Source organism: Vidua macroura, chromosome 3, assembly GCF_024509145.1.
Source record: "Vidua macroura isolate BioBank_ID:100142 chromosome 3, ASM2450914v1, whole genome shotgun sequence".
Classification (NCBI taxonomy): domain Eukaryota; kingdom Metazoa; phylum Chordata; class Aves; order Passeriformes; family Viduidae; genus Vidua; species Vidua macroura.
In genome coordinates this window covers 99,441,858-99,467,384 of record NC_071573.1, presented here as the reverse complement: position 1 = coordinate 99,467,384, position 25,527 = coordinate 99,441,858, and the positions used below count along the sequence as shown (strand labels likewise).

The 25,527-nt window shown below is 35.8% G+C and overlaps 1 protein-coding gene across 3 annotated transcripts in view; it reads left to right on the top strand.

The window, feature by feature from the left end:
- KIDINS220 (kinase D interacting substrate 220) overlaps window positions 1-25,527 on the top strand; it is a 75,361-nt gene that overhangs the window by 4,082 nt on the left and 45,752 nt on the right. For all 3 annotated transcript variants that reach the window (XM_053973646.1, XM_053973645.1, XM_053973644.1), the window contains exons 2-16: window positions 3,092-3,245; window positions 7,531-7,629; window positions 9,038-9,136; window positions 10,568-10,666; window positions 11,602-11,703; window positions 12,134-12,232; window positions 13,151-13,348; window positions 14,959-15,057; window positions 17,327-17,425; window positions 18,089-18,187; window positions 19,229-19,406; window positions 19,919-20,083; window positions 21,454-21,633; window positions 21,982-22,147; window positions 23,031-23,182. In XM_053973646.1, coding sequence (XP_053829621.1) covers window positions 3,138-3,245; window positions 7,531-7,629; window positions 9,038-9,136; window positions 10,568-10,666; window positions 11,602-11,703; window positions 12,134-12,232; window positions 13,151-13,348; window positions 14,959-15,057; window positions 17,327-17,425; window positions 18,089-18,187; window positions 19,229-19,406; window positions 19,919-20,083; window positions 21,454-21,633; window positions 21,982-22,147; window positions 23,031-23,182 — 1,942 coding nt within the window. In that variant the 5' untranslated portion in view covers window positions 3,092-3,137. The remainder of the gene's footprint in view (window positions 1-3,091; window positions 3,246-7,530; window positions 7,630-9,037; window positions 9,137-10,567; window positions 10,667-11,601; window positions 11,704-12,133; window positions 12,233-13,150; window positions 13,349-14,958; window positions 15,058-17,326; window positions 17,426-18,088; window positions 18,188-19,228; window positions 19,407-19,918; window positions 20,084-21,453; window positions 21,634-21,981; window positions 22,148-23,030; window positions 23,183-25,527) is intronic.

Below are 25,527 nucleotides of genomic sequence, written 5' to 3'. Positions count from 1 at the left end.
TTTTTCATTAGAGGGACCAGAGTAGAATTACTTCTATAGCCAGAGACTGTTCCTCAGAGTCTTGCTTCAGTTTTTATGATTATTTAAAAGAAATCTGAAGCATTGGAAGAAATCACACTTTAGTGAACAGCACCCCTTTGAGTACAATGCCTAATTTTCATAACATAATAGTATACATTTTATTTAATAAAAAGATGGACTGTGACTGTATTCAGCTGATGTTGAGTTGGTGTCCTGAGTGTATCATGAACAGACCCAGTCTGGCTTATTTTGGGCATGTTCTTTGTTCTTGTTGGGGAAGAAATAAAGAAAAGTTTCCAAAAACCTTAATACCACTATTTTTTTATTTATCTTTTTTTCTGGAGTGGTGGGTAGAGTTTTGTTTGTTTGGTGATGGTTGTTGTCCCTAAACTGTGCTTTCCTAATGCCCTCCAGTGATGTTAATCTTTAGGATGCTCCAAGAAGCTTGCCTGAAAAAGGGAAAATAAAAGCATGAGGATATAAATGCATAATTATAGTATTTGATCTTGTGATTCTTGTTTTTATAAAATAGACTATTATTAATTCTAAGAAGGGGATGTTATGTGACAGCGAAACATAGGGGACAGGAAATATTAATATTCTTGGACATGTTTCACCGGTGCCAATCTTTTATGATTTATAAAAGTAACATTACCATGGAGTTTACAAACACATCTCTAGATGTGTTCATTGGCATCAGGTGTTTTGCTGTCAGTTAGAGGTTTAAGCTGTCCCTAAGGATTCAGCTCTGTGTGAAGGCAGAAGCTGCACTGTTGCCAACTGGGATTTCTGAAGCAAGCAGGATGCTTATCTACAGTGCAGCAGGGCTGCCTCTGCCTTTTGGAGATATGCCCACAGGGAACATCAAGTGAGGAATCTTACTTTGAGGAAACAGCAATGCTGAATACTTTCCTTCTTTCCACACTAGCTAAGAATTAATTGGTGAAGTTTTGATGGCAACTGCAGAGTATAAATCATTTGGTGAGACATTTTAGTCATGTTTTGGGGATGTTCTTAATACAGTTCTCAGTTTAGTATTTGGTATGGAAAATAGCATGGGGATTGATGGTACAGCTACAGGAGAAAAGCTGGGAGATAGCGCAGAAAAAGCAAAAATTGCCTGTGATAGCAGTGGAGGTAGCAGCAAATGACATTTTGTGGATTTCTGTTGTCATATATAAAAAATAAGGTGTATGTGAATATCTAATGTCATTTTAAGTGCTTGAGAATATCTGAGACACCTGCATAGGGCTATAAGATGCTGCTGAAGGCTGTAAGGGAGGTGGGTTGTCCTGGACTGGCAGCTGGATGCCAGGCAAGATGCTAACTTTCCTGGTATTTTTAGTGTCTGGAATGGCAGTAAGAGCCAGTGTGTCCACACTGAGTCAGTAAAATTGCCATTTCTTTTCAAAGCTTTCATATTTTGGATGGATTAGTGGGTTTTCTGTTTTTAAGTTACAACCTCTCAATTGGCTCTTCCTCCTACTGAAAAAAAATGGAGACAAACATATACCACCACTGTTGTGCTGCTCACTCCCATTGATGGTAATTTAACTGTACAGTAAACGTGATAGACCTTTTGTGTTCTTAGTTTATTTATAGCTTTCTTGTGGGACAGACAGTTTATTTATAGCTTTCTTGTGGGACAGACAAAACTGCTACTGGGCTTTATGTATCAAATCTAGATTTTATTTTTTTTTTTTTTACTGGTTTTAGGTGTGGATTTTAGTGTCTGTAGTTTCTTTTGCCACTAGACATTCATGTGCACCTGAATTTCATTTGCACGTACAGAGAGCTGCTGTGATCTTACCTGAGTATTAACTGGCCTTATTTTAAACAAGGCATTTCTGTATGTGGGTCATCTGATGGTTGCAGTGCTCGAGGTGAGCTCAGGTAGTATCTAACATACCCTGACAACAGCGTGTATAACTATATTTACTTAACTTGGTAAAGGAGAAACTACGGTATTACAGACTATGTAAGCAATTTAAAGTGGAGCTGGATTATTTGATTTAAATTTCCAAATCTAAACTAACTTCTCTGTGCTAAGCACAGTGAAGTTCTTGCTGACTTCCTCTCATCTCTTTTTTTCCACTTCAGTTGGAAGCACAGAAAAATTCATTGTCTGCTTTGATTTGAGAATAAAAGTAAGAATATTTGCCTGGGAAAGCCACTAGTCTTTGGCTTCTCCCTGGGAGAGAATAGCCTAAGAGGTAGGCTTTAGTTAACACTAAACTGGAAGTTTTCCTCTGCTGTTACAAGAAAAAACCAGAGAGCATGATCATGTCAGCCACTGGTAAGGAGAAAGGTGTGAAGGGGTGGTGGAGTCTTGTATTTAGCCCCATGACCTATTCTGCATCCAGTGAAACTTAATTTTGGTGCAGTGAGTGACTCAGCTTCTGTCCCTACGTGTGTATATTGGGCACAGCTTTTTAGGAAGTCTGAAATGGTTCTTAGTGGTCTGCCTCAAGAAAGAAAAACCTGCTCTCTTGCATATTAGAGGTTAAAAACATAATCAGTTAACAGAAGCCATGTTATGTTTGACTGTCGAGTTAACAACATGCCATCACATGCAGGCATGTCTGCATAAAGTTGGTGATAACTGATTTAGTAAATTGTGTTTCTCAGAGTTCCATATGGCTGCAGTTTAGATAGCATCACTTTATTTTGTAATGCTGATTAGTCTCACTGCTCTGATTATACACATCAAGGATAAGGGTTATATTGTAAATAATTAGTATATATAAAATATGTAACATATACAGATATTCCTATAATGTTGTATATAAATATATACATTCCATATATGCATTCCATTTATTTAGACAACATATAACAGTAAGAATAATTTCTGTAATTTTCTAAGAACTAGGGAGAGTTAAGACTTTCCATGGAAATGTAGTGCCTTTTAATGCATATCTCCAAAGTGTTTTGTTGGGGAGAATGGCAGACATGGTGTTTGTACCCAGCCAATAACTTATTAGCATATACAATTCATGCTTTCTAATGTCAAATGTCATAGCTGTTACTTATGCTTTGCTGTTTTTTCTTTTTCTTTCCTGAAACACAGGTAAGCTTTCTTTGTTATCTAGCAGCCCTTTAAATAGTGTGTGAAGATGGCGAGTCTGATGAGTCAGAGTCTGTTGACCTACGTAGAAGAAGGAAATGTTCCTGCTCTGAAGGCACTTCTTGAAAAATGTAGGGATGTTGATGAGAGAAATGAGGTAAGATGATTTTTGAAAAGGTCAGTTTCACATTGCAGCTTATTAGTTACAGAATGAATAATTAGTGGGATCACACTGGTTATTTAATATACAAATTTCAGTTTTGTTTTGAAGTGATTGCTTACCTTTGCATAACCTGAATACTGTGTGTTCAGTCTCTGACAGCACCTCAAGCATCTTTCATAGTATTTGCTTTCTAGAGTGTTCTTCTGAGCTGGAGAATGCAGCTCTATCCTTACTTTGTGAATAGAGTTTATACCTGTATTTCTGTGGCTAAGAATTGTTTCTTAGTTCACAGATCCAACTGCGTAAGCCCTGTTCATGTTGTGGTGAAACCTGGTATGATGATAAGCCTTGCCTCACATCATCATGCTTTTCAGTCAAGAGATACTTTGTTATAGAATCCAAATAAGAGTATGTATTGCAATTTACATGAGCATATGCTCATCTAGATGAAAAAAATAGGCATCCAAGAGGTAAGTCTAGAGTTTACCAGGAGTACAAAGTCTTGATACATAGTAGGGAGTTTATATGACAATTATTCAGAATCTGTTATTTTGATCACTATTACAAAACTGCATAAGATGGAAAGAGTATTTTTTGGAAGGAAGTCCAACAGCATATATTACTCAAACCCAAAAAGCATCATGCAAATGTGAAAACAATGTGCAGAATTGAGCCTTACTGTAGTTATTAGATCTGGTTTCAATTAAGACAGTTTTCTTTCATTGTTGGCACATTCATTCTGTGCTGTGTATGCACATATGCTGAGGTATTTCAGATGGGAGAATTTTTAAGTTTCAGAGCATACACATGAACCTCACCACCTGGCATGTAGCATATCTGAGAAAGGGAATGTCTGTTTCCTCTGCTGGCAGTTCCTTTCAACAACATGGCCGAAATCAGACATATCGTGTTGATTTTATCAAGTGTCACTGCCTTCACTTTCTTTTCTAAATTTTTATTCACTTATTGGTGGGACTAAATGTAGTCCTGGGTCTCATTAACTGCCTTTTTTTGCAGAGATCATTTCCCTGATACCTGTTGTTTTCAGTATTCTTGTCTGTTGCATTGGAGAAGGTCATTTCTGCAGACAGACGTGTGTGGTTTGCATCAGTTTCAAACCCGTTGTGGGGATGCTCTGTATGTATAAAGATAGGAGTTTTGTTTAAATGATAGCTCTTCCTTGGAATTCAGTGGCTTTGAGTGCAGTTCAGTTTCCAGTTTTGGACCTGCCAAGGCATCTTTTCTTCTTGGGTAAAAAGAAAATACCAAAAGGAGAGTGCCTTTGGAGATCTAAAAAGATTGCTGGCAAGCTAAGGTTTGCTAATGCCAGGACCTCCCAGGCTGCAGTGACTTGTGACTTGGTTGGATCACCCACATTATTACCAACCCTTTTTATCTTGACTGTGGTCAGTTGCCAGAAAAGCTGGGATGTCCCAGTCAGTATGGATGGTTTTATTGCATTAACACTGTCAGCTTCAGTTAAGTGGGGCAAGTCTCAGCCTATCTGCTTTTTCTCTGCACATCCTTCCGCTTGTGTGATTTTTTCTCTCTCATACCAGGCACATGAATTAACAGCTAATGATAGATGCTTGCTTTGTGTGATGCAGTTTGATCCTAACAGCCTCCACTTTCCCTTGATGTGCCTTTCTTTCTGTTCTTGGTACTGAAGGAGCTTCTGCATGTTCAGTTCTGAATCTTCTGTTCTCTCATGGGCTACGAGAGCACTAATCTGTAAGGTGACACTACTAATTGATTTCCCTGAAAAGATGCAGGTGTGCTCCTTTATAATTTGGTTATTCCAATACTTACACTGAGCTGTGATGTACAGATAGACAGTACTTGATGTGTCTGTGAGAAATATGGGCTTTTAGTTGTTGTGGGGTTTCTAGACTCTTGGACAACTTTAGAGACTTAATCTGGAGGTCACCGCTATAGTAATTATCTTTTGTTTCTGTGTTGGTGAAATCTTTATGATGGTTGCTAAAACATTATAACTTTATACTTACGTTTGAGAGTCTTCTAACAAAAAGGGAAGGATGTTTTCAGTATCCCTATAGAAAATTTTACATCTCAGAAAACTAAAGCCATTTTGCAGCTGTATGACACTTCTTACAGAAGGGAACAATTTTACCATCCACAGCCTCTTCTTATCCAGACATACTTTTATTTGGAATCTATTATCCTTTTGTGTTACCCACTTGTGGAAGACAATCAGACTGATAACAATAGTAACTGTTCAGAAGGAGGTGAGAAGAATGGTCAGGCTAAAATAGGGAGTTTTATTTGTTTTACTAAAGCACTGCTTGGAAGGGATCCCTGGAGATTATCTAGTCCTGTGTCCTGAGCTGGGTTGGTTGGAGCCAGCTGGAATTGCTTGTGTCTGGTGCAGGGCAGTCCCAACCTCTCTTCACAAAGATTCAGTGCAGGTCCCTCTGAACATCCCAACCAGACACCTGTACTCAGTGCAGTAAGGTTCCTGTCTGCCCAGCCTGTCAGTGCTCTCTGGATAGCAGCACAAACCTCAGGTGCACCAGCCACTCCTCCCAACTTTGTCCAGGCTGCGAGGGTGCTGCGGATGCACTCTGTGCCATTGCCCCAGTCCTTCATGAAAGGGTTAAGTAGGATCCCAATATTGATTCTCTGCACTGGTGGCTGCCCTCCAGCTGGACTTTGTACTGTTGATCCCAGTGCTCTGAGCCCAGCACTGCAGCCAGTTTCAGTCCACCTCACTGTCCATTTGTCTAGCTTGTACTTCATTAGTGTCCCTGGTTATTGTGGGAGACAGTGTTGAAATCCTTGCTAGCTGTGGCATAAACTATGTCTCAGCTCTGTATCCACTGCCCAGTGTCATCTCAGAAGGGAGAGTGGTCAGTCAGGATTTCTGAAATCACTTGGCATGTGTATTCCCAACTTATTAGCTTGCATATCTTAAAGAGCAGAAGTTATGACTGTTTTCTTCTCCAAAGAGAGCTGTTCTTTTCTAAAAAGTAGCATTTTATTTTCTCTTGATTTTTTGAGCATTTTAATTCCTTTTTTTTTTTGACCAGACCTAAAACTACTTCTTGTTCATACAAAATATACTTTAGGATCTAGAAGCAATGGTGTCCTTTTGAATGTATATAATGTACAGTTATACCAACATAAACTTACATGAAGGCATTATTTTTCTTTGTGAAAAATTACCTTATAAATGTAGTTACATAAGGAACAGCGGATGGGCCAGAAAGCATTTTGAAAGAATCCATGCAATTCTGTGATTCTGTGTGTGTAAAGAGCAGAAAGAGTCATCAAGTATCTTTAATAATTGTATTATTAAGAGTTTCAATTATAGAGATTAGTGATATTACTGCATTCTGATACTGCACTGATTTTTATTCTTTCCAGGGAAATTGCTGGTGTATAGCTCCTAACATGTAGCTTTTACATTATTAAGAAACCAGTTAATTTCAGTTTTCTGTATGGTGGAGAGGAAAAACAGAAGCGAGGTCAGGAAAAATTCTCTTAATTTTTTAAACTTGTAATTAATAAATTTAATGTAAAATTTAGCAAGTTGTACTTTTCAGCTTACAGAACAATTGTATCTCAGAAATTTGCTGACACAAAAGTAGGCTGATGGAAGGGTGACAGATTCTAACTGACTTTTAAAATACTTCTGAAGGCAAATAAACCAGCTTTTCTATCTTTCATCTTCCCTGAGATGAGACTGTCTGCTAAGAACCCATGTTGCAGAGGACAGGAGTGATGTCTGTATTTCCTGTGCTGTGAGATAAAAGTGGGGTATATAACCTGACTGTTTTTTCCAAGGCTTTAGCAACTGTTCTTCTGAATCAGTGTGCATGTTTTAATGGCCGTTGTGGTTCCTAAGGTAGATATATTTCTTTATTAATTTTTTTACAATGTGAATGAGTTACTCCAAGTTGTAGAGATATAACCCGTACTGGAGATGTCTTCAGTGAGGAAATAATTCAAAAAGGTAGATATTTAATAATGTAAGTTTGTTTTTGTAATAATGTAAGTTTTTTTTTTTTTTTAGTAGCCCTTTTTAATGTCTGAAATGTTTGGAGTTTTTTGTGTTTGTTTTTTAATCTCCTATGGGATTTAATACCATATTCTCCATTTTTATTGTAAGTTTGCGGTGTGGTTTCAACACCACTCCTTCCTACTACTTCTCAGTGGCAATTAAAAATTGCTCTATAGTTTCTGGGTTTTTAATGTGTGGGTATGTGTGTCATTGTTATCATTTCCCAATGCATCTGTTTTCCTGTCACTTTGATTTCAGAATGGCCAGACTCCACTTATGTTGGCTGCTGAGCAAGGCAATTTAGAAATTGTCCAGGAGCTTCTCAAGAAGGGAGCTAATTGCAACTTAGAAGATGCAGTAAGTATTAGTGTTTTATGTGATGGCACCTTACAGTGGAAGAACGAGAAATTTCAAGGGGCAGGTGAAGAGAGAGAATTTAGGTTAGTGTTGAGCTCAGGGGGGAAAAAAGCAGGTGAAAAACGATGACATATAAGAGAAATTTTATACAAAATTGCTTGGCTCTTGTATTCTCTGAGCCCTCATGTAGAGTAGGGATATTCCTCAGATGTTTAAAACATCTTGATCTCTGCTGAATTTGCTGGTGTTTCTTCTGGGAAATCAGAATAGAGAAATACAGCATCAAAGATGAGGTCCAAGTAATTTTGCTCATCTCAGTGTTGTTGAGGTATGCCAGTGGGTTGAATTTTTGTTTATTTGTTTGGGGTTTTTAAATTTGGTTTGGGGTTTTTAAATTTGGTTTTGGTGTTTTTCCAGTAAATACCTAGAGAGAATTTAGGTTAAAGGATTATTTCAGATAATCCCTCCCTGCCCAAACAGTGGCAGAGAGGGGTTTCAAATTTATGAATTGTCTTTGTGCCTCAGCAAAGGAAGTTGATTCCAGATGAAAGGTGCCCAAAAGGGATGCATAGAACAGAGATATTGTTAGAAAGTTTTGAAAGGTCTGTATATTCCAGTTAAGAGTGATAACCCGGAAAAGGATATCACTTGTTTTTTTTTCTTTTGTACTTAGTTTAAGTGTAGTGGTATGGACATCCAGGAAAGGTCTTCTGTGGAATCTGTCACCTAAAAATTCCAAAACAACCAAACCTACCAACCAACCAAGTCTGTATTGTTTTGAGACATTTTATTACAGTTGCTATAAATGCCACAATTTCTGTACTTCTAGGAAGGACAGCTACCTTATAAACTGTTGCTCATCCACACCTGGATGAGCTTTGAGCAGTGGGGGAAAAATAAGCATAATGCAAAGGGAAATGTATCTTCCTGAAGTGATCAGAAGTGTGAAAAGCTGTGATCGAGATTACCTTGCATATCTGAATATGTCCCTTGAGTGCTGTCACACACTATATGTGGAGACTCACTGTCACTGTTTTCTGTGGTCTTGGTTAGCATCTCGTTCCCTCTCAGCAGTTTTTAATACCTTGACCTCATTTTCTAATCCTTTGTAGGTGCTGCTTCCTCTATATATTTATTAAGATAACCTACAGTGAACTGAGGAGTGGAAAGGGCTAGATATTGGGTAGGTTAGCACATAACTGGAGGGGAGATTTAGAGTAGTTGCTCTATATATCCATGTGTATAACTGGCACACTTTGAGTTTATTAGTACTTTTTTTTTTTTTTTAAGAACAGCTATTTTAAAGCTATTTATGCATTTCTGGTTGTGGATTAAAATTTTTAAAAACAAGGTTACTTGTATTGAAATATTGAATATTACTTTAAAACATTTTTTCCTTTTTATCTAGGATAACTGGACAGCTCTTATTTCAGCAGCTAAAGAAGGACATGCAGCTATTGTAGCAGAGCTACTCAATTATAATGTCAGTTTGGAGCATCGGGATTTGGTATGTGTTGGCTTAGTGTAAAAATAAAATAGAAAAACAGTTTTGTGAGTTGGAGATTTTCAATTCCATAAAACTAAGGAAAGATATTTCATTTTTACATTATGTTACCAGTGCTGCTGAAATGAAAAAGAATATATAGTTAAATATTTCTTCTTACACCTGTCAAATGATTGCTTTAGTGTTAATAATGGCAGCTGGTTTACTAGGGCTGCTATTCTCCCATTCATTTGCTTTGGATAAAAGCTAAACTGAAGAACAGTTTGATTTTTGGGTGGTGAGAGTTTTTTGCAGGAGGAGGGTTGGTTTGTGGGGTTTTTTTGTTGTTGTTGGAGGTTTTTTTGGGTGGTAGTGGTTTGTTTTTTTGTTTGTTTTTTTTTTTTTTAAGTATTGTGGTAAAATAAACATTATCTTTCCCAGAAGATACCTGTCTGTATTTACTTTTACTCTGGGCAGCTGTGATTGTTCATACAACAGTCCTTGTTTTCAGTCTCCTAACACTTGCTTTTATTCATCTTGCTAAATTTTTATATGGCAAAGCGGGCACTACAGTCCAGCCCATCTAAAGAGTTATAAAAGCTGCTGACTTATGAGTCTAAGGTTAGATGGCCCGGAAGAGCTATAAACTGTCCCCATTGACAGGAGATGGAATTAGGTACCTGCAAGGACTGATTTTGTTCTCCTTCAGTTTAAATGTGGAGTGAGTTCAAGTGCTTCCTTTAATTGGAGTTCCACTCTGTCTGAAAGCTAAGGCATCTTCACTAATCGAGATTTTTTTGTTTAACATTAAGCACATTCACATGGCCAAGTGCTTGATTTCTAGACCTCTGCCAGTCAAAGGCATCTTTCACATCTCCAGAAGTGTATTATAAATAAATAAAAAAACCCTGTGCTTACAGTTATTGGAGGCATACCGTTATTTTAAAATAATAGTTGTTTACCTGACCTGTCAAATGCCTTAGGCAGTGAAACCTCATTGTCTCCTAGCTTACAAACTTAAATGAACACACCAGTGTAGTTTGAAATTAATTGCTCTTATTACTCTCTGATACAGAAATCAAAAGTAAACTTACCAAGTTAATTGATTTTGAATCTAGACTTTGTTTTAAGATAGTAGTGTGTTTCTTGTTTTTTTTTTTTTTTATTTAATCCAGTGGTTGGATTTGTATGCATTTGAAATTTGAATTCAGTGTTCAGCAACATTAAGAACATGATGTTTTCCCAAGTTTTGCATATAACAGGAAATTAGTACTTCCATACAGGAGCATATTATTTATTCTGAATAAATAGGATTACAACATTGTATGGTCAGTCCTTAACTATATTTTGAATTTGCAGAATTGTCTTAGGACAAATACAGAATGAAATAAAAGTAATTAGTTACATTTCTAAGTATTTTTCAGTTTTTACAATTCTTTGAATTGTGTTTGCTAGGGAGGATGGACTGCCCTGATGTGGGCATCATACAAAGGCCGTACTGAAGTGGCTAAACTGCTGCTTGAGAAGGGAGCAAATCCAAACATCACAGGCATGGTAAGTTTTAGTCTTAAACATCTCCTCCTCCCAAGTTTTTAAGTCTTGAGTTGTATGCTCGTCTTATTATCTTGATCGAACATTTTGCATTTTTTGCAGTATGACATTTTTATAATACTTTATAAAGGGCTTGCTTTAATAACCTGTGTGATTCCCACTGGCTTTTTTAATAACTTTGAATTTTTTTAAATTGAAGCAAATGGGTGTATAGCTTATACTAAGATTCAGATTATCAGGAGAGGAAATAATAGAAAAGATAAGTAGTATATCTAATGTTGCTTGTGTAACAACTGCCATTTTTCTGCATCTGTAGAAGTTAATGGAGTAGCTAATGTGTGCAGTGTAGAAACCATAATTTGCTTTAATTGTTTCATAATAGTTTAGATTATATGAACATATACCATTTCATGTTGGAGAATAAAAAAAACCTTAAGATTTTGAGATTTAGTTAATTTGTAAGTGTTTTCTACAAAAGTGTAGGTTCTGAACAATTTGTTTATACTAGCAGTTCTCTGCTGTTTGAGGCAATGAACAATGAAGGAAGAAGCCCAGTGGCCAGAACAACCTTTGTGGTGGTTGATTTTCTCTGGTTTATATATGCAGTGTCTGTGTGCATGGCACAACTCCTCTGCCGTCCTGATTCCTTAGGGCTATTACATAGCTGTCTGTTGCTTCCTTTCTACCTTACAACTGTTCCTATTAGGATGAGGATGTGAATTTACAAACCTTGTTTAAAGAGTAATAAATCAAAACTGGTTTAAACAGTGGACATCTTCCTAGATATCATCTAAGTAATATACTTGATAACAATTGTTGAAAATGTAGTTGGATTTCTTTCTGTATATTCATTCTTCTGTGGGTTTAACTTGTTTTGTTGATGTAAAATAATGAAAATACATAATACTATAATTATTTATTTGTTTTTTAATTCTAAGCAATACAGTGTTTATCCAATTATTTGGGCAGCAGGACGTGGCCACTCAGATATAGTCCATCTCTTACTGCAGCATGGAGCTAAAGTGAACTGCTCTGACAAAGTAAGTTATACCTATATAACACTTAATTTCTGTAATGTCTGATGAATTTCTTGTGAAAGGAAATCTATGAGTTCTTGATTAGAAAAAAACTTGCTGTTATATTTTACCCATGAGATTAGAATTAGCATGCTAGAGTAAGTTATGCTTGAAAGAGGTTTTTCCATAGTATGCTCAAGATGGTTGTGAACATATTTCTATTTTCAGAGCTATTGGAAACCTTGCTATCCTAGGTTGTATAGAAAAATTATTCTTACAGCTGTCTACATAAGAAAAAATTGAAGTGACTTTTCAAATGCTTGTTCAAAAGACCAAAAGACCAAATTATACTTTTGTAAAAACTAAAGCAATGAAGTATAGGATAAATGCTAGATTGTATGGGATACTAAATACAGAAAGCAATATGATAAAATGTTGTGAATGTTTTTTTCAGTATGGAACCACCCCACTGGTTTGGGCAGCAAGGAAAGGGCATTTGGAGTGTGTGAAATACCTGCTGCAGATGGGAGCTGATGTTGACCAAGAAGGAGCTGTAAGTAACTGCATTTTCCAGTGATAAGTACATCTGTGTGTCCCGTTTGGGTTTTTTTATAAAACAAATACCAAGAAATACATGAGACAAGATGAAATGTTGGTGTTGGAGTGTTTTGCTTTCCAGCTATTTGCAGATTGCATATGAGAGTTACTGAAACTTCTTTGTGCCTTTTAATAAAACTGTGATGTAACTAGGGAGTTGTATTGACAGTGTACACACCAGTATGTTAAGTGTAAATTTTAATGACTATAAATTAATTTAGGTAATTGTTATCTGAAAGTTAATGCTATCAGAATTCATTCAGTATCCATGCCTGATACATCAAATATCTTATTCCTCAGTGCCATTTGAAAAGTAAATCAAACACAAATAATCTTTTGAAAATAATAATGTTGATGCAACTTTTCAGAAATTGAATTTTTTCAGAAGTTTCAGCTGCGTATTGTTTATAAATAAAGTATTGTTTTTAAAATTGTTTTTTAGATTACATTTAAATTGCTTGTTAAAAAAAACAAAGTCCATTTTAAGTTAAGTGGAAGATTGGAAAAACTTTTGGTATTCATATGATTATTTCTGAAGTTCTTAAAAAATCCTCTTTGTGAACAGTATTGGTAGACCTGGGTGCTTTGATAACACTATGTTTCCATAGGACAAGAAAATTATCATATGTGTGGAATTCAGGAGATAGAATAAACTGGTCCAAGCTTTACTTTTTGCATTTGAAGTGTGTACTAATGCTCTTTGTTTATTTCTTTGTTTTTAAAAAGTGTGATTTTTGGTGCACTTTAAATCACAAAACTGAAGTAGCATTTGGATGATTGAGTGACGTCAGTGAGTGTTCTCTTATTTGAACTGCTGATGTAACAATGATTGATATATCCACTGTACAATAAAATCTTTTGGTTTTATTTAAAGAATTCTATGACTGCACTTATTGTAGCAGTGAAGGGTGGCTATACTGACTCAGTAAAAGAAATACTGAAAAGGAACCCGAATGTAAACCTAACAGATAAAGATGGCAATACAGCTTTGATGATTGCATCAAAGGAGGGACATACTGAAATTGTGCAGGATCTTCTTGATGCTGGAACTTACGTGAACATTCCTGACAGAGTGAGTCAATTTTCATCATAATTATCATTTTTTATATATATAGTTTAAGTACCAGTATATGCAGATTTGTAAATATGTGATTTTTCTGGCTTTCTAATTTTTCTGCCATCTAGGGGTATTTTTGTGTATTGCTCTTTTACAAGTACGTTAAGTGGTAAATGTTGCTTTGTGATGGTAAAGGATAAACAATACTGCCCACAATGTGAATCTGCTTGCTGGCAGCTCAGGATTTTATTTGGTTACTCATAAAGGTGCTTTGGACTGTCTGCAGTGCCCTCTTGATAGGGAGGTATTTCTGAAGTGTCAGAGACAGGTCAAGCACTGCAGCCTTGAGGCTGTAGTTGGTTAGATACCTAAACTTAGACGTCTCTATCAGGGTCAGTGACTTAGTTCAGAGAGGTAATATGTTTTTGATGCTGCTTAAGTTGGATTGCATGGGGTTGCAGAAAATAGAGGAAAGCTTCCTAATACTTGCTTCATAAATCTAAAATGATTTTTGGATGCATTTTCCTGTATTTCAAATGTCAGTGCATTTCTTAGATGGCAGTGTACTGAGCTACAATCATGTCACAACAAATTTGACCTCAGGCACATATGAAAGCAAACTTAAAATATTTAAGAAAATACATTGCAATCCCTCTTAGCACCTCTTTTGCCACAATTTTCTACATCAGTCTACATTTCTGTGCTTTCAGGAAGGAGAAATTGCAACTTTCAGCACAGCTGACTGCGTTCCAAAAACACACCAAACAATGAGTACTCTTAGTTTCAGATGCTAGAGTAGGTTTTGATAAAGAAAGTTTCTTGGTTTGCAGCCAAGTATGTAATGACTGATTGATGGGGCATTTCCTACTGCTGAGTTCTCTGAGTTCCACACCTGTGATTTTGCTATACTTTCATTTATTTTTCTTGTTTCATCCTAAAAGGAATACTAGGCAGTTTCAGGAGTAAAAGGTAATTTCTGAAATTCTGGCATGTCCTTAAGTGTGTTAAAATCAGAAGCGTTAAGCACAACTGTATAACTTTGTTTTATATATATGCAACTCCATTTACCACACCAAAATAGTTTTTATTTTGATCTGAGATGAAATCAGCCTTTTTCTTTTTTTCTTTATAATAGCATAGTGTATGTAAACAAGATAGCAGTCAAATATGCAGAAAAAAACCCCCCATAAATTTATTTAAAATTCTTGAGGAGCTTTTGTCAGCTGTGAAACATCTCAGAGAGACAGACAATATTCTTGTTCGATTGTAAGTAGGTTATTACTATGAGTGTTTGGTCTTCCTGGTTGGCTTTTTTCATATTTATTGTTAATTTATGCTGCGTTTTTTAAGATAGTGATTTACGCTAGACCTATTTATGGAATGTTTATTTTCCTGAAAAAATTGAATAATTGAAAAAAAATAAAGTCAAGAATTTTTTCTATTATATACCCATTTTTTTTCAGAGATAGTTCTATTTTCTGTATCTTTCTTTTTTAAAATGAGTGGAGATTTCTTAATGTAAATAGGTATCGTGCATATTTGGAAGCTATAATTCATTCTCTATTGCACTTCTTGTTGGTAAATAATGTTAATTCATGTTCAATATTATTTCACAATTTTTTTAGAGTGGAGATACAGTGTTGATTGGGGCTGTTAGAGGTGGTCACGTTGAAATTGTGAGGGCCCTGCTCCATAAATACGCTGATATAGATATCAGAGGTCAGGTAAGTACAACAATGTAAATGTTACAGTACTTCTTAAATAGGATGTGAACTTTATACCAAACAATTATACTGTGTTCCTGAAAAATGAGCTTTAAAGTTTGCTCTGTCTATTCTGTAGGAAATTCAAATTCTATCAAGCAGTAAAATACATCATGTTGCTGTGCAGGTTATAAAATATAAGATACATGTAATTGTAATGGCTTGTTAAGCACAGTTTTTTCACTTAATTGTATAATGGTTGAAAAGTAAAAGATGTAAACTGAACTTCATCTGCACTACTGAACAATTTAGAATAATGACATACTTTAAAAGATGCAATATAATGATTTTAATCATATTTTAAGTAGAATATCAATGAAATTTTATGCACCAGAGATTATATCTGTTGTCAGAGTAATTCGGTCACTGTGCTTGCTTGGTTCGTCTCCACCAATTTTCTGTGTTGCTTTCTGTTAAACATTATTAGTGATTTCCATGTTTTCTACCTACCCCTTGTTTCTTTTTTGTCCTTTGATTAAGGTATTAGTTTTACTCTTCTACTGCAAGCTCTCTCATTCAGCATGGTACTTGTTTTTGTTACATTCAACTTGCTTTCTTTTGCTTGAAGCTATTCAAATCACTCTGCTTTGTTGGCACATGGGTTCTGCCAAGTTGGTACACGAAATTAACTAGTCACTGAGAGCTGCAAAGGTTCAGTGCCTGTTGCTGCTGCAGAGTGTCTCTGAGAAGCCAACAAGTTTATATTCTCAAAAAAAAGTAGCATTTGGATCTCTTCCTCTAACCTGACATTGGCAACCTGTGTGTCTTGGCTTCTGGCTGTGACATGGGTTTGAAAATCTGAAGCTTTTCAACATCTCGCTATGACTGAAGCAAAACAGAAACAGCAGGAGGATGCAATGTCTTTGGTAGCAGGGAAGCTTGTGACTTCTGACAGTGTGAGGTTGCTTGAGTGGCAATTTGCAGTGGTTGATCTAGAGAATACTTCTGCGGCCTTACAGGCAGCACAGCAGGAGTCAGTATCATCAGAGCAACATTTTGGCTCTGCGCTTCAGATCATAGTTTAGGACTAGCAGTATCAAAATTGGAGATGAATGCTCCTTCCCTGTTGGGAGCAACTTCCCTGCTGTTCGGCACTGCAGCACCTGCGTGCTGGCCTGTTCTGGGGAGATCTGTTGACTGCCCAAATTCGTGATGTTTCAGAAATATTGCCGAGTCTTGACCAGCCTTCCAGTGATGGTGTTCCTTGCCGATCATTCATTGATATGGTTGCTAGCCGGCGGATGCCTTCAGCAGAAAGAACATGACTAAAAGGCCCTTGACACTGGGTATTGGGGCAGGTGAGGGCTCAGGTGGTGTTTCCCTCAACTCTTCAGGGAGGGGGAAGAACCCAGCTGGAGCACCTGGCTGTGTAGCTGATTTACAGCTCAGGCTGATGTCTTGGAAGCCAGCTCACTGAAGGACAGAGAAGATGAAACTCAAGTGATTGGAGAGGAAAGAAATCTTAGTGACTGGGCTTAAACTGTTGAGAAAGGTTTTAAACTCAGTTTGCTGTGAGGCCCATGAGTGGAAGAGAAAGAACTGCAAATGAAAGAAGCGGGCAAGATAGAAGGCTGCAAGGGACACTTTGACATTCCTGCTTAGAAGCTGGTGTGTGTTCAGAGGCTATTCTTAAATGTCTCTACACAAATATGCATCAAACAGAAAGAGTCACGGTGCAGTCACTAGGCTACAGAAAGATTGACTTTCTGGGGTAGCACACATCACTGGGAGGAAAAAAAGATGAGAGAAGCAGATTTGTGGCTGTGAACCTTCCCCTAAGTTTACTGATAAAATGTCTGCCTGATCAGCGTTCTGGAACTTTGTGTTGACTTTCTTGTCCATCTACTTTTACAGCTTCCCAGCTTCCACAGCCTCTGAAAAAAAGTTGGTTTATTTCATTAGATAATTTCTATATTTGAGTTAGAACTGAATATTTACATGCAGTTTCAGAAACTTTTTCAAGACAGGTTGAGTCCACTTGGATTGTTAAAGCTCTTAATATATTTCGCACAGGTTTTCAAAATAGATTTATATTCCCTAGCCAAATTTGCATCCTCTGCTCTAAATTCTTCTGTTGTGCCAATTAGATTTACTGAACTTTCCCTTTGCCTTTAAAAATTGCTGTATTATATGCAATTTTCAGTATATAGCGGTTGTACATTAAATACTGTTTTTGAAATTAATCCAACTAAATGAAAATACTGTTTGTGTTTAATACTATTTTTTTTAGGATAATAAAACTGCCTTGTATTGGGCAGTTGAGAAGGGAAATGCTACAATGGTGAGGGATATCTTGCAATGCAACCCTGATACTGAGACATGTACCAAGGTAACAATTAGAATTTTAATTGAATTGCTTTTTTTAACATCTGTTCTTTTCTCAGCTCTTTTGTGATGTGAAGATCATACCACATTCAGTTTTTGTGAAGTGTTGGTACCTTGAATACTTAAATTTTTTTTTGTGAAATAAGGCTTCTCAGCAATAGGAATGTTCCCTCTGTTGATAAATATAATTTGCTGTTAAATAGCAAATAGGGATAGCAGGGGACATGTGGATTCTTTACCTCAGCATCATTGACATGACCAGGAATAAGGAGTAAAGAGCAGGTGCTACTGGAAACTGAGGAAAGAGGTTACTGATATTACTAGGCATGAGTTCAGGCATGTGCAACAGTAAGGAAAAAAATAAGAGAAATAGTTGGCACATCATTGAAATATTTTCAGATATCTTGTATTATATCTGAATTTTGTCTATTTGACACTGTTATTGACAGAAATGTATTTTGTTCTTTGATTCTAGTCAATCTGGAAAACTGGGTCTGGGATACTTTTTCACAGACATAGGTGCTAAAGTGTTGTTGCTTGCACAGTAGCACATTTAATTATCTTAATTTTTTTTTTGTTTGTTTTAATTTGTTACCCAATCACTGTTTTTTCTTCTTGGCTTTGGGGGTATGGAGATCTTTATATTAGTTCTACTTTTCCATTTTAGGATGGAGAAACACCACTTATAAAGGCAACCAAGATGAGAAATATTGAAATAGTAGAGCTTCTTCTGGATAAAGGAGCTAAGGTCTCTGCTGTAGACAAGGTAAAGAATATTTGTTTGTTTACTTTAGTATATTTAATCATTTTAGTTTTGCAGCAGGATTTTGGAGAGAGCTGTTGAAGTTAATACAGAATGCTAATACAGAAGCAGAATGACAGCTTCCCATATGCTTAAATAGATAATTAAATTAAATAGACAAATTAAATAGACAGTAAGACTTAAATGCTTAGTCTCATATGTTTAATAATTCAACAGATAAGAACACTTAAGTGTATATTTGTTTCCACCATTAGTATATTGTTGGGTTTTGGTTTGCTCTTAATTACTTGAAAAAAGAATCCAGGCGAGGAATAAAACTTCAACAGATAAAACAGCTAATTCTTAGTACACTTGAAGAAGACCAAAGAGAATGGTTGTAATTTGTCACTAATGTTAGTTTTTGATTAATAGACATTAAACTAAAGGATGCCAAGGACAAATACAGCTGGTTATTGCTGTCTTCTTATGAATTACCTACTTTGACTGCAAACCTCTTAAATACAGGAACATTTATTTGGTGCTTTTTTAATCTCTTATTTAGGGTGAATAAGTAATTATATTGATTTGATGCAATAAGAAAGCTTTTACTGGGAAGTTTTTGGGGAAGTCTGAGCAGACATTGAAACAATTCTAACAAACACTAGCTCTTGTTCCAAACAAGTCTCCTGTTTTTCCCTGAGTTTGCCTGGAGACATCTGTTTCTACACAGGATGTCAGGATGTAGACATCCTGAGTTTGCCTGTAGACATTTGTTTCTACACAGAGACTACAGTTTTCATGAACTTCAGGATATTAATAAGCATTTAAGAAAGAAGGCAGTGTCTGAGGTTTAGCATTCTAAGAACTGCTTTTTCACATGTCTTCTCTGAAACATTTGTAATGCTTTTTCAAGGGGAAAAATGCTTGCTGTAAGGCACTGATGCTTTTGAACGTGCCCTAAGATTTATTTCAAGGAAATAATGCTTCTGAAGTGTTGAACATATAGTCTGTCTATAATCTTAGGAATTCATGTTAGATATTACTAGCTTTATCACTTAATTGCAGAAAGGAGATACTCCACTTCACATTGCTATTCGTGGAAGAAGCCGTAAACTTGCTGAATTACTCTTAAGAAATCCAAAAGATGGTCGATTGCTTTATAGACCCAACAAGACAGGAGAAACTCCTTACAATATTGACTGTAGTCACCAGAAGAGTATTTTAACACAGATATTTGGTGCCAGTAAGTATTTTTTTGTAAATCACTCGTATATTGATGATCCAGTTTATTCAATTATGTATTGAAAGGTGACTACTGATTTTTTAATGTTTTAATGTTGCACCTAACTGGAAGGCTTAAAAATAATCAGTTGGGGGAAAACCCCATCACTCTAAAAGCGTGGCAAAGGTAAAATAACCTTTTATTTTGACTTTAGATGTTGGATACTACATGACTTCTGTTGATCATTTTGTTTTTATTTTGATCTTGCTTGTGTGGGAATTACTTTCTTTGACGTCCTCTGGTTTGGGGTTTTGAATCTTGTAGTATACTTTAATAGTTGTGATAATTATATATCATTTATGTGGATGATTTAAAATTCCTCTGAACAGGAATGTACAAAGAATAACAGCTGTTACATGGCAGGAGTATATATACAAATATGGGTGAACATGTAATTACTTTATGTATGAAAATTGTTATACTGAAGAGCTTTCTTAGAGCAAAGTTGTGTAGCACAAGTACTTGTGTTGCAGGACACTTGTCTCCCACTGAATCTGATGGTGACATGCTGGGCTATGATCTGTACAGCAGCGCTTTGGCTGATATTCTGAGTGAACCAACCATGCAGCCACCCATCTGTGTAGGCTTGTATGCACAGTGGGGAAGTGGAAAATCTTTCCTGCTTAAGAAACTGGAAGGTAAAAGCTTGATTTAGTCTTTTCAGTACTTACAATCTATCTATGAAAAGCATCACATTGGAGTTACCAGTTTTTGTAAGGGTCCCTGTAATGTTGTACCTGGTCTCTGTTTCTGTGATGAAAGGATTTAAATTTTACTGTGGTCAGTTCATCCATAGATTGTTTTGTTCATTATACAATGTCAAGACAGCCTTTCAGTGCATCTGTCTATTTTTCTGTGAGTTTCCTGCACCAGTGAATCTACCCTTTAGGTACTGCAGAAAGTCTGGCTGCCAAAATATGCCTTGCTGGGCTTGTATGTGTATCAGATCAGGTTCAGACCTCTTCTGCTGCAGCATTTATTTATTGTGCATCCTATGTGTCTTTTTCTTTTTAATGCTTAAGAACAATTATCAGGCTATTAATATTTTATTCTCTGTAGTGTATGTTCTTTGCATCTAGTTTTCTTCCCCTTTCCTGTTTCTTATTTTGAGTTTTTTTGAACTTTCTGAAATGACCGAGGAAGGCAAATGTGGTATATGAAATGAATCAATATTTTTCCTGGTGGATATAGGCATCTTACTTAGTTTTAGCATTTTCTTATGAAGGGTGGTTTTCTGTGATGTTTCAATATAATTCAAAATAGTTCTACCAAATCTTGGTGTTTCTTACTTTCTGTGATTTCTGTATTAGCCAAAATGGCATCTCTGCATTCATTTTTTTCACCTGCTGTTCCATGTCATAAACAAAAAGCGTACGTATTTTGACTGTGATATTTGTTGCTGATGAGCTCTTACATTTCTAAAACACTTTCTCAGTGTTTTCTTCCTGTTCCTCATACCTGTTTTTATTCTGGACAGTGTGTCTATTATTTCATATTCCGTAGAGCCAAGATAAGTTCCTTCAGGAATTCCTTTTTTAGTTAATAAAAATCAACAAAGAGAAATAATACTACAGCCTTCGCATTATACTCTTATATCTGACTGTTTGAGGAACACAGTCCATGTTTCAGTGATGGAGATTTTGGGGGTTGGCTGAGGTTTTTTGACAGATATGGTGGATTTATTTTTCTTAGTGTCATAAAATACATTTTACACTTTTGCAGGAGGATTGGAAATGGCATGACTTTTAATATGCTTTCAAAAGTAGAAAATCTGCAGCAAGGAATCTGGGTATTGTGTATTTAAATATTGTGTGAAATATTTTCATTCATTGCACAGATGAGAACTTAAGGTTTTGTACTGATGTTTGAAGAAGAATTCAAGTATCATTGTCTTTTTTTTGATCAATAATTGGGATAAGTTATACAGTCAGATGAAAAAGTTCTTTTCAAAAATGATCTGTTCTTTAGTGACTTAATAAGTTAACTTATCTTTGTGTTTTTGTTTTAGATGAAATGAAAACTTTTGCAGGACAACAGATTGAACCTCTGTTTCAGTTCTCCTGGCTTGTTGTATTCCTCACGCTTTTGCTGTGTGGAGGTTTGGGTTTATTGCTTGCTTTCACTGTGGACGCAAAGCTTGGAATAGCAGTGTCACTCAGCTTATTAGCTGCTCTCTACATTTTCTTTAGTAAGTCTTATATGGAATTCATTAAGGTTTTTATCTATTTTTGGGATTAAATATTGCTTTGTAGATATGCTTTGCCATTCAGAAAAAAATACTAAATGGTTGTGTAGACAATAAGGCCCCTTTGGACCTTTTGTTTTGTGTGTAATTTGTGAGAGGGCATTCTTGAGAACAAAGAAGGATTTTGTTTATTAATTTCATTGTTACTCTTACCTTCTCATTTTTAGCCTAACTGCTGAAAGTTTATAACTTCTTTTACAGAACTCCATACTTTATTTGTTCAAACTTTGTGATTTTTTCAGCTGTCAATGTTGACTAAATTAAAACCATGATATCTTTTTAATATTTTAGCTGTAATTTACTTTGGTGGCCGGAGAGAAGGGGAGAGATGGAACTGGGCCTGGGTGTTAAGTACAAGGTTGGCAAGACATGTTGGATATTTAGAGTTGCTTCTCAAACTCATGTTTGTGAACCCACCAGAACTACCAGAGCAAACCACTAAAGCTTTACCTGTCAGGTTAGCTATTTCATTTATTTACTCTTGAATAAATCAGTTGGGCTCACTCTGATACTTCTCAAACTGTGCGTATTAATGTGCGCGTTTAGCTTCATATGAACAGTTATTGAGATTCTTGTTAGAAAAACAGTAGCTCTAGAAGATCATAAACTTTTCAGTGTGAAGAAGATAGGAGTGTTTTCAAGGAAAACTATCTGCCAAAGTTGGTGAAAGTGCTTTTTAGAATTAGGGGTTTTGGCTATTGTACTAATGAAAATTCATACCAGATAAAATAAGAATTTATGTATGTTGTATATTATCTATGTTTAATGCTTGTTCCATTGATTGCTTCTGCTAAGGTTTGGGGTTTTTTTCCTCCCTGTAAGTAGAGCATCAGACTGTTCAAAGCTTCTAGTTTACCTGAGAACAAGAAAATTTATGCTGTGTGTTTGAAAATTTAATTTACTTCTATTGCTTAAAGACTTATATTTTAGCCTCTTGGTGCTTTTATGTGATCTATTGTTTCTGTATTTTTTCTAATCCTCTATAAATATTTGAAAATAGATCAGAATGCAGTTTTGAAAATATTTGTCAGTATTATGGTTCGGCATCATAAAGATATTTTCATGTTTATACTGTCATCTGAGGTACTATTAGTTATGTGACAATTTTTATCTTTTAAAGAAATCAAGTTTTAGTATAGGAAGTGGGGCAAAGAAGAGGTTGATAAATGGGGAAGTAGTTAAATTCCATGTAGATTTTAAAAAAAATTAAAGTATTTTACATTTTGTACCACTTAAAAAAACTTTTAATTACAGAGATGCAGCAAGACTTTTGTTTTACTTGCCAGAAAATATTTAAAGTTTTCTGAAGTATACAAAATACATGTTTTTTTCTCTTTCAGATTTTTGTTTACAGACTACAATAGACTGTCCAGTGTAGGTGGAGAGACTTCACTGGCTGAGATGATTGCTACCCTCTCTGATGCATGTGAAAGGGAATTTGGTTTCCTAGCAACAAGGCTATTTCGAGTTTTCAAGACAGAAGATACACAAGGTTGTTGGTTTTTTTTTACCTGAATGACAATTCCAATTATTGCATTTCAGTGCACTGTTACCAGGGCTTCTGTTTTTTTTGCATTATAAGCTCTTTTTAGAAACTGTTGTAGCCATGCAGAAATTCGTAGAGAAGGGGAAACTCTTTGTTTGGAAGAGAAAAAATGCCCCATTTTATTTGCTAATCTTGATTTTATTAATATAATAAAGGAATATCTCCTGTGAAGTATGGTTTTCAGAAATGTCAATGGAAATGTATATGTATATTACATCCTTATAGATGCAGCATATTTCCATAGCAATTAAGTCAATGTGTCTGAGTCAGATAAAGGGAAATGTACGTTTTTGTGTATTGCTATGAGAGGTTTGTTTAGTTTATTAGATTTTAATTTAGAGCTTTTATAAGTGGCCACTACTTATTATTGGAAATAATAAAAGTGTAGGACATGTTGATCCAATCCTATAAATTGCTGTGATTAGTACTAGTAAGATGGGATGAAATGTACCTTGATCCTACAAGCTTTTTCATTCTGTTTCATCTGTAGGTTTCTAGAAAAAGAAATATGCAGAGTAGAGTATGATATTGTGAAGGAGTACTAGAGCTTAACTTTCAATTAATTGAGGATTTATTTGTACTTTAAGTTTAGTATGTGTCAGTTATTTCTCATTTCTTTTTGTCCACAAATTGAGGAATCTGTCACCTCTTACAAAGGTGTTTAGTCTCTTAGGTGTTTCGAAATATTTAGACTCTTCTGTCCTGCAGAGGCTGGAAAAAATACACTGTGTTTGCTTTGTTCAGCTGTGTGCTGAACACAACTTATTCCTCATCGTTCTTTTTCAAATTCACTAAGTGTTCTTTATGAAAGAGATGTATGGATTTTTTCACTCTTCTTTTCCATGTTAGGTTCTGCAGTTCCTCTCCTTAATCTCAGTGAAACAGCTTTCATGATGCTGTAATCTCTCCTGAAGTTGTCTTGGGAATGGCTGGCTTCTTGTGATTATTTGCAGTAATCATATTTTCCCTTTCATTTGTAATTTTGTATTCACTTGTATTATTTGCTCTGTTGCCTTCCTGTGCTGTGTCTAATTATTTAATTGATTTTTAAAATATATTTTATCTATTTGATGATTTTGCACATTCTCTCCCTTTCTTGAGTTGTTTACAGGTCCAGGGTCATAGGTTTATTACCTCTAGATGTTCACAGAAATTCCATAGAGGTTTATTTTTAGCCTTCTGTATCTTAATTTTTGTTATGTCTGTAAACTTGCAGACACACCTCTTTCAATTGTCATGTCATTGTTCATGATATTTAAGTGTCTCTCTAATCCAGTTCTGTCTCTTTCTAGTAAGAGGATGCTTACATTTCTGCTTATGTCTAGAACTGAATCTAATTATATCTGAGCCGTTCCCCTTCATTTCTTCTCTCTCACTTCTGTCATTATGCATATCTGTTGCTTTGTCCTGCAGCACAATCCAGTGAGTCACTTATGTCAGCAATGTGACAAACCTTTGCAGCTCATACCTTGGTACAGAGAATGGTATGGGCCACATATAAACCTTGGGTATTCTTTCTACTTAGCATATTAAAAATTTTATTTTCCCGCTGCAGTTCAAATACTGATGTTTAGCTGTCGTAATTTTACTTTAGATCATTGCTATTCTGTTCTTTGTTATCAACAAATGTGTCCAGAAGATAGCAATCTTCTAGATGTACCACTGGATCTGTATAGGTCCTAAAGGCAGAGACTGCTGCTTTGGAAAATGCTGTTTCTTTGGTCACTGATTTAACTGTATTAAGCTCCAACTGCAGTATTTGGTTCTTTCTTATCAGTGCACTTGAATTCAGGAGCTCTGTACTCTCCTGTGAGGCCCTTGTGAACTGCCCAAACCATATTTGCTGCAGTTTTCCTGTTCATGTGTGTTTTAGCATGCAAGAAAGGATGGCCTGAGGTTGCAGCTTGCAACTTTGGTTTAGTTCTTCAATGGTACTATTACTATTAGGTTATGTAAGTACCAGGTTCCAATTCAAAACTGAGTAGTTCCTGTACTGTTGTCCTACAATTTATTTATATAAATAGACTTTACAAAGAGATGCTACAAAAGGGGTGATAGCACTGATACAAAATTGTCAATTCTATCTAGTGTGGATTTCTTGAAATGATGGAAATAAACTAAAGATTAAAGGAATATCTCTGCTTCGTAATTTCCAAGAATTTTGGCAAATAATAGATTTTTTTCTCCACTGGTTTGTGACTAGGTGGTAACACTGCAGTAAGCTTTTGTGCCAGTTAGTGTTTTATGAGAAGTATGCAAGTTAATAGATTTTGCACTCACCTGTCATTACA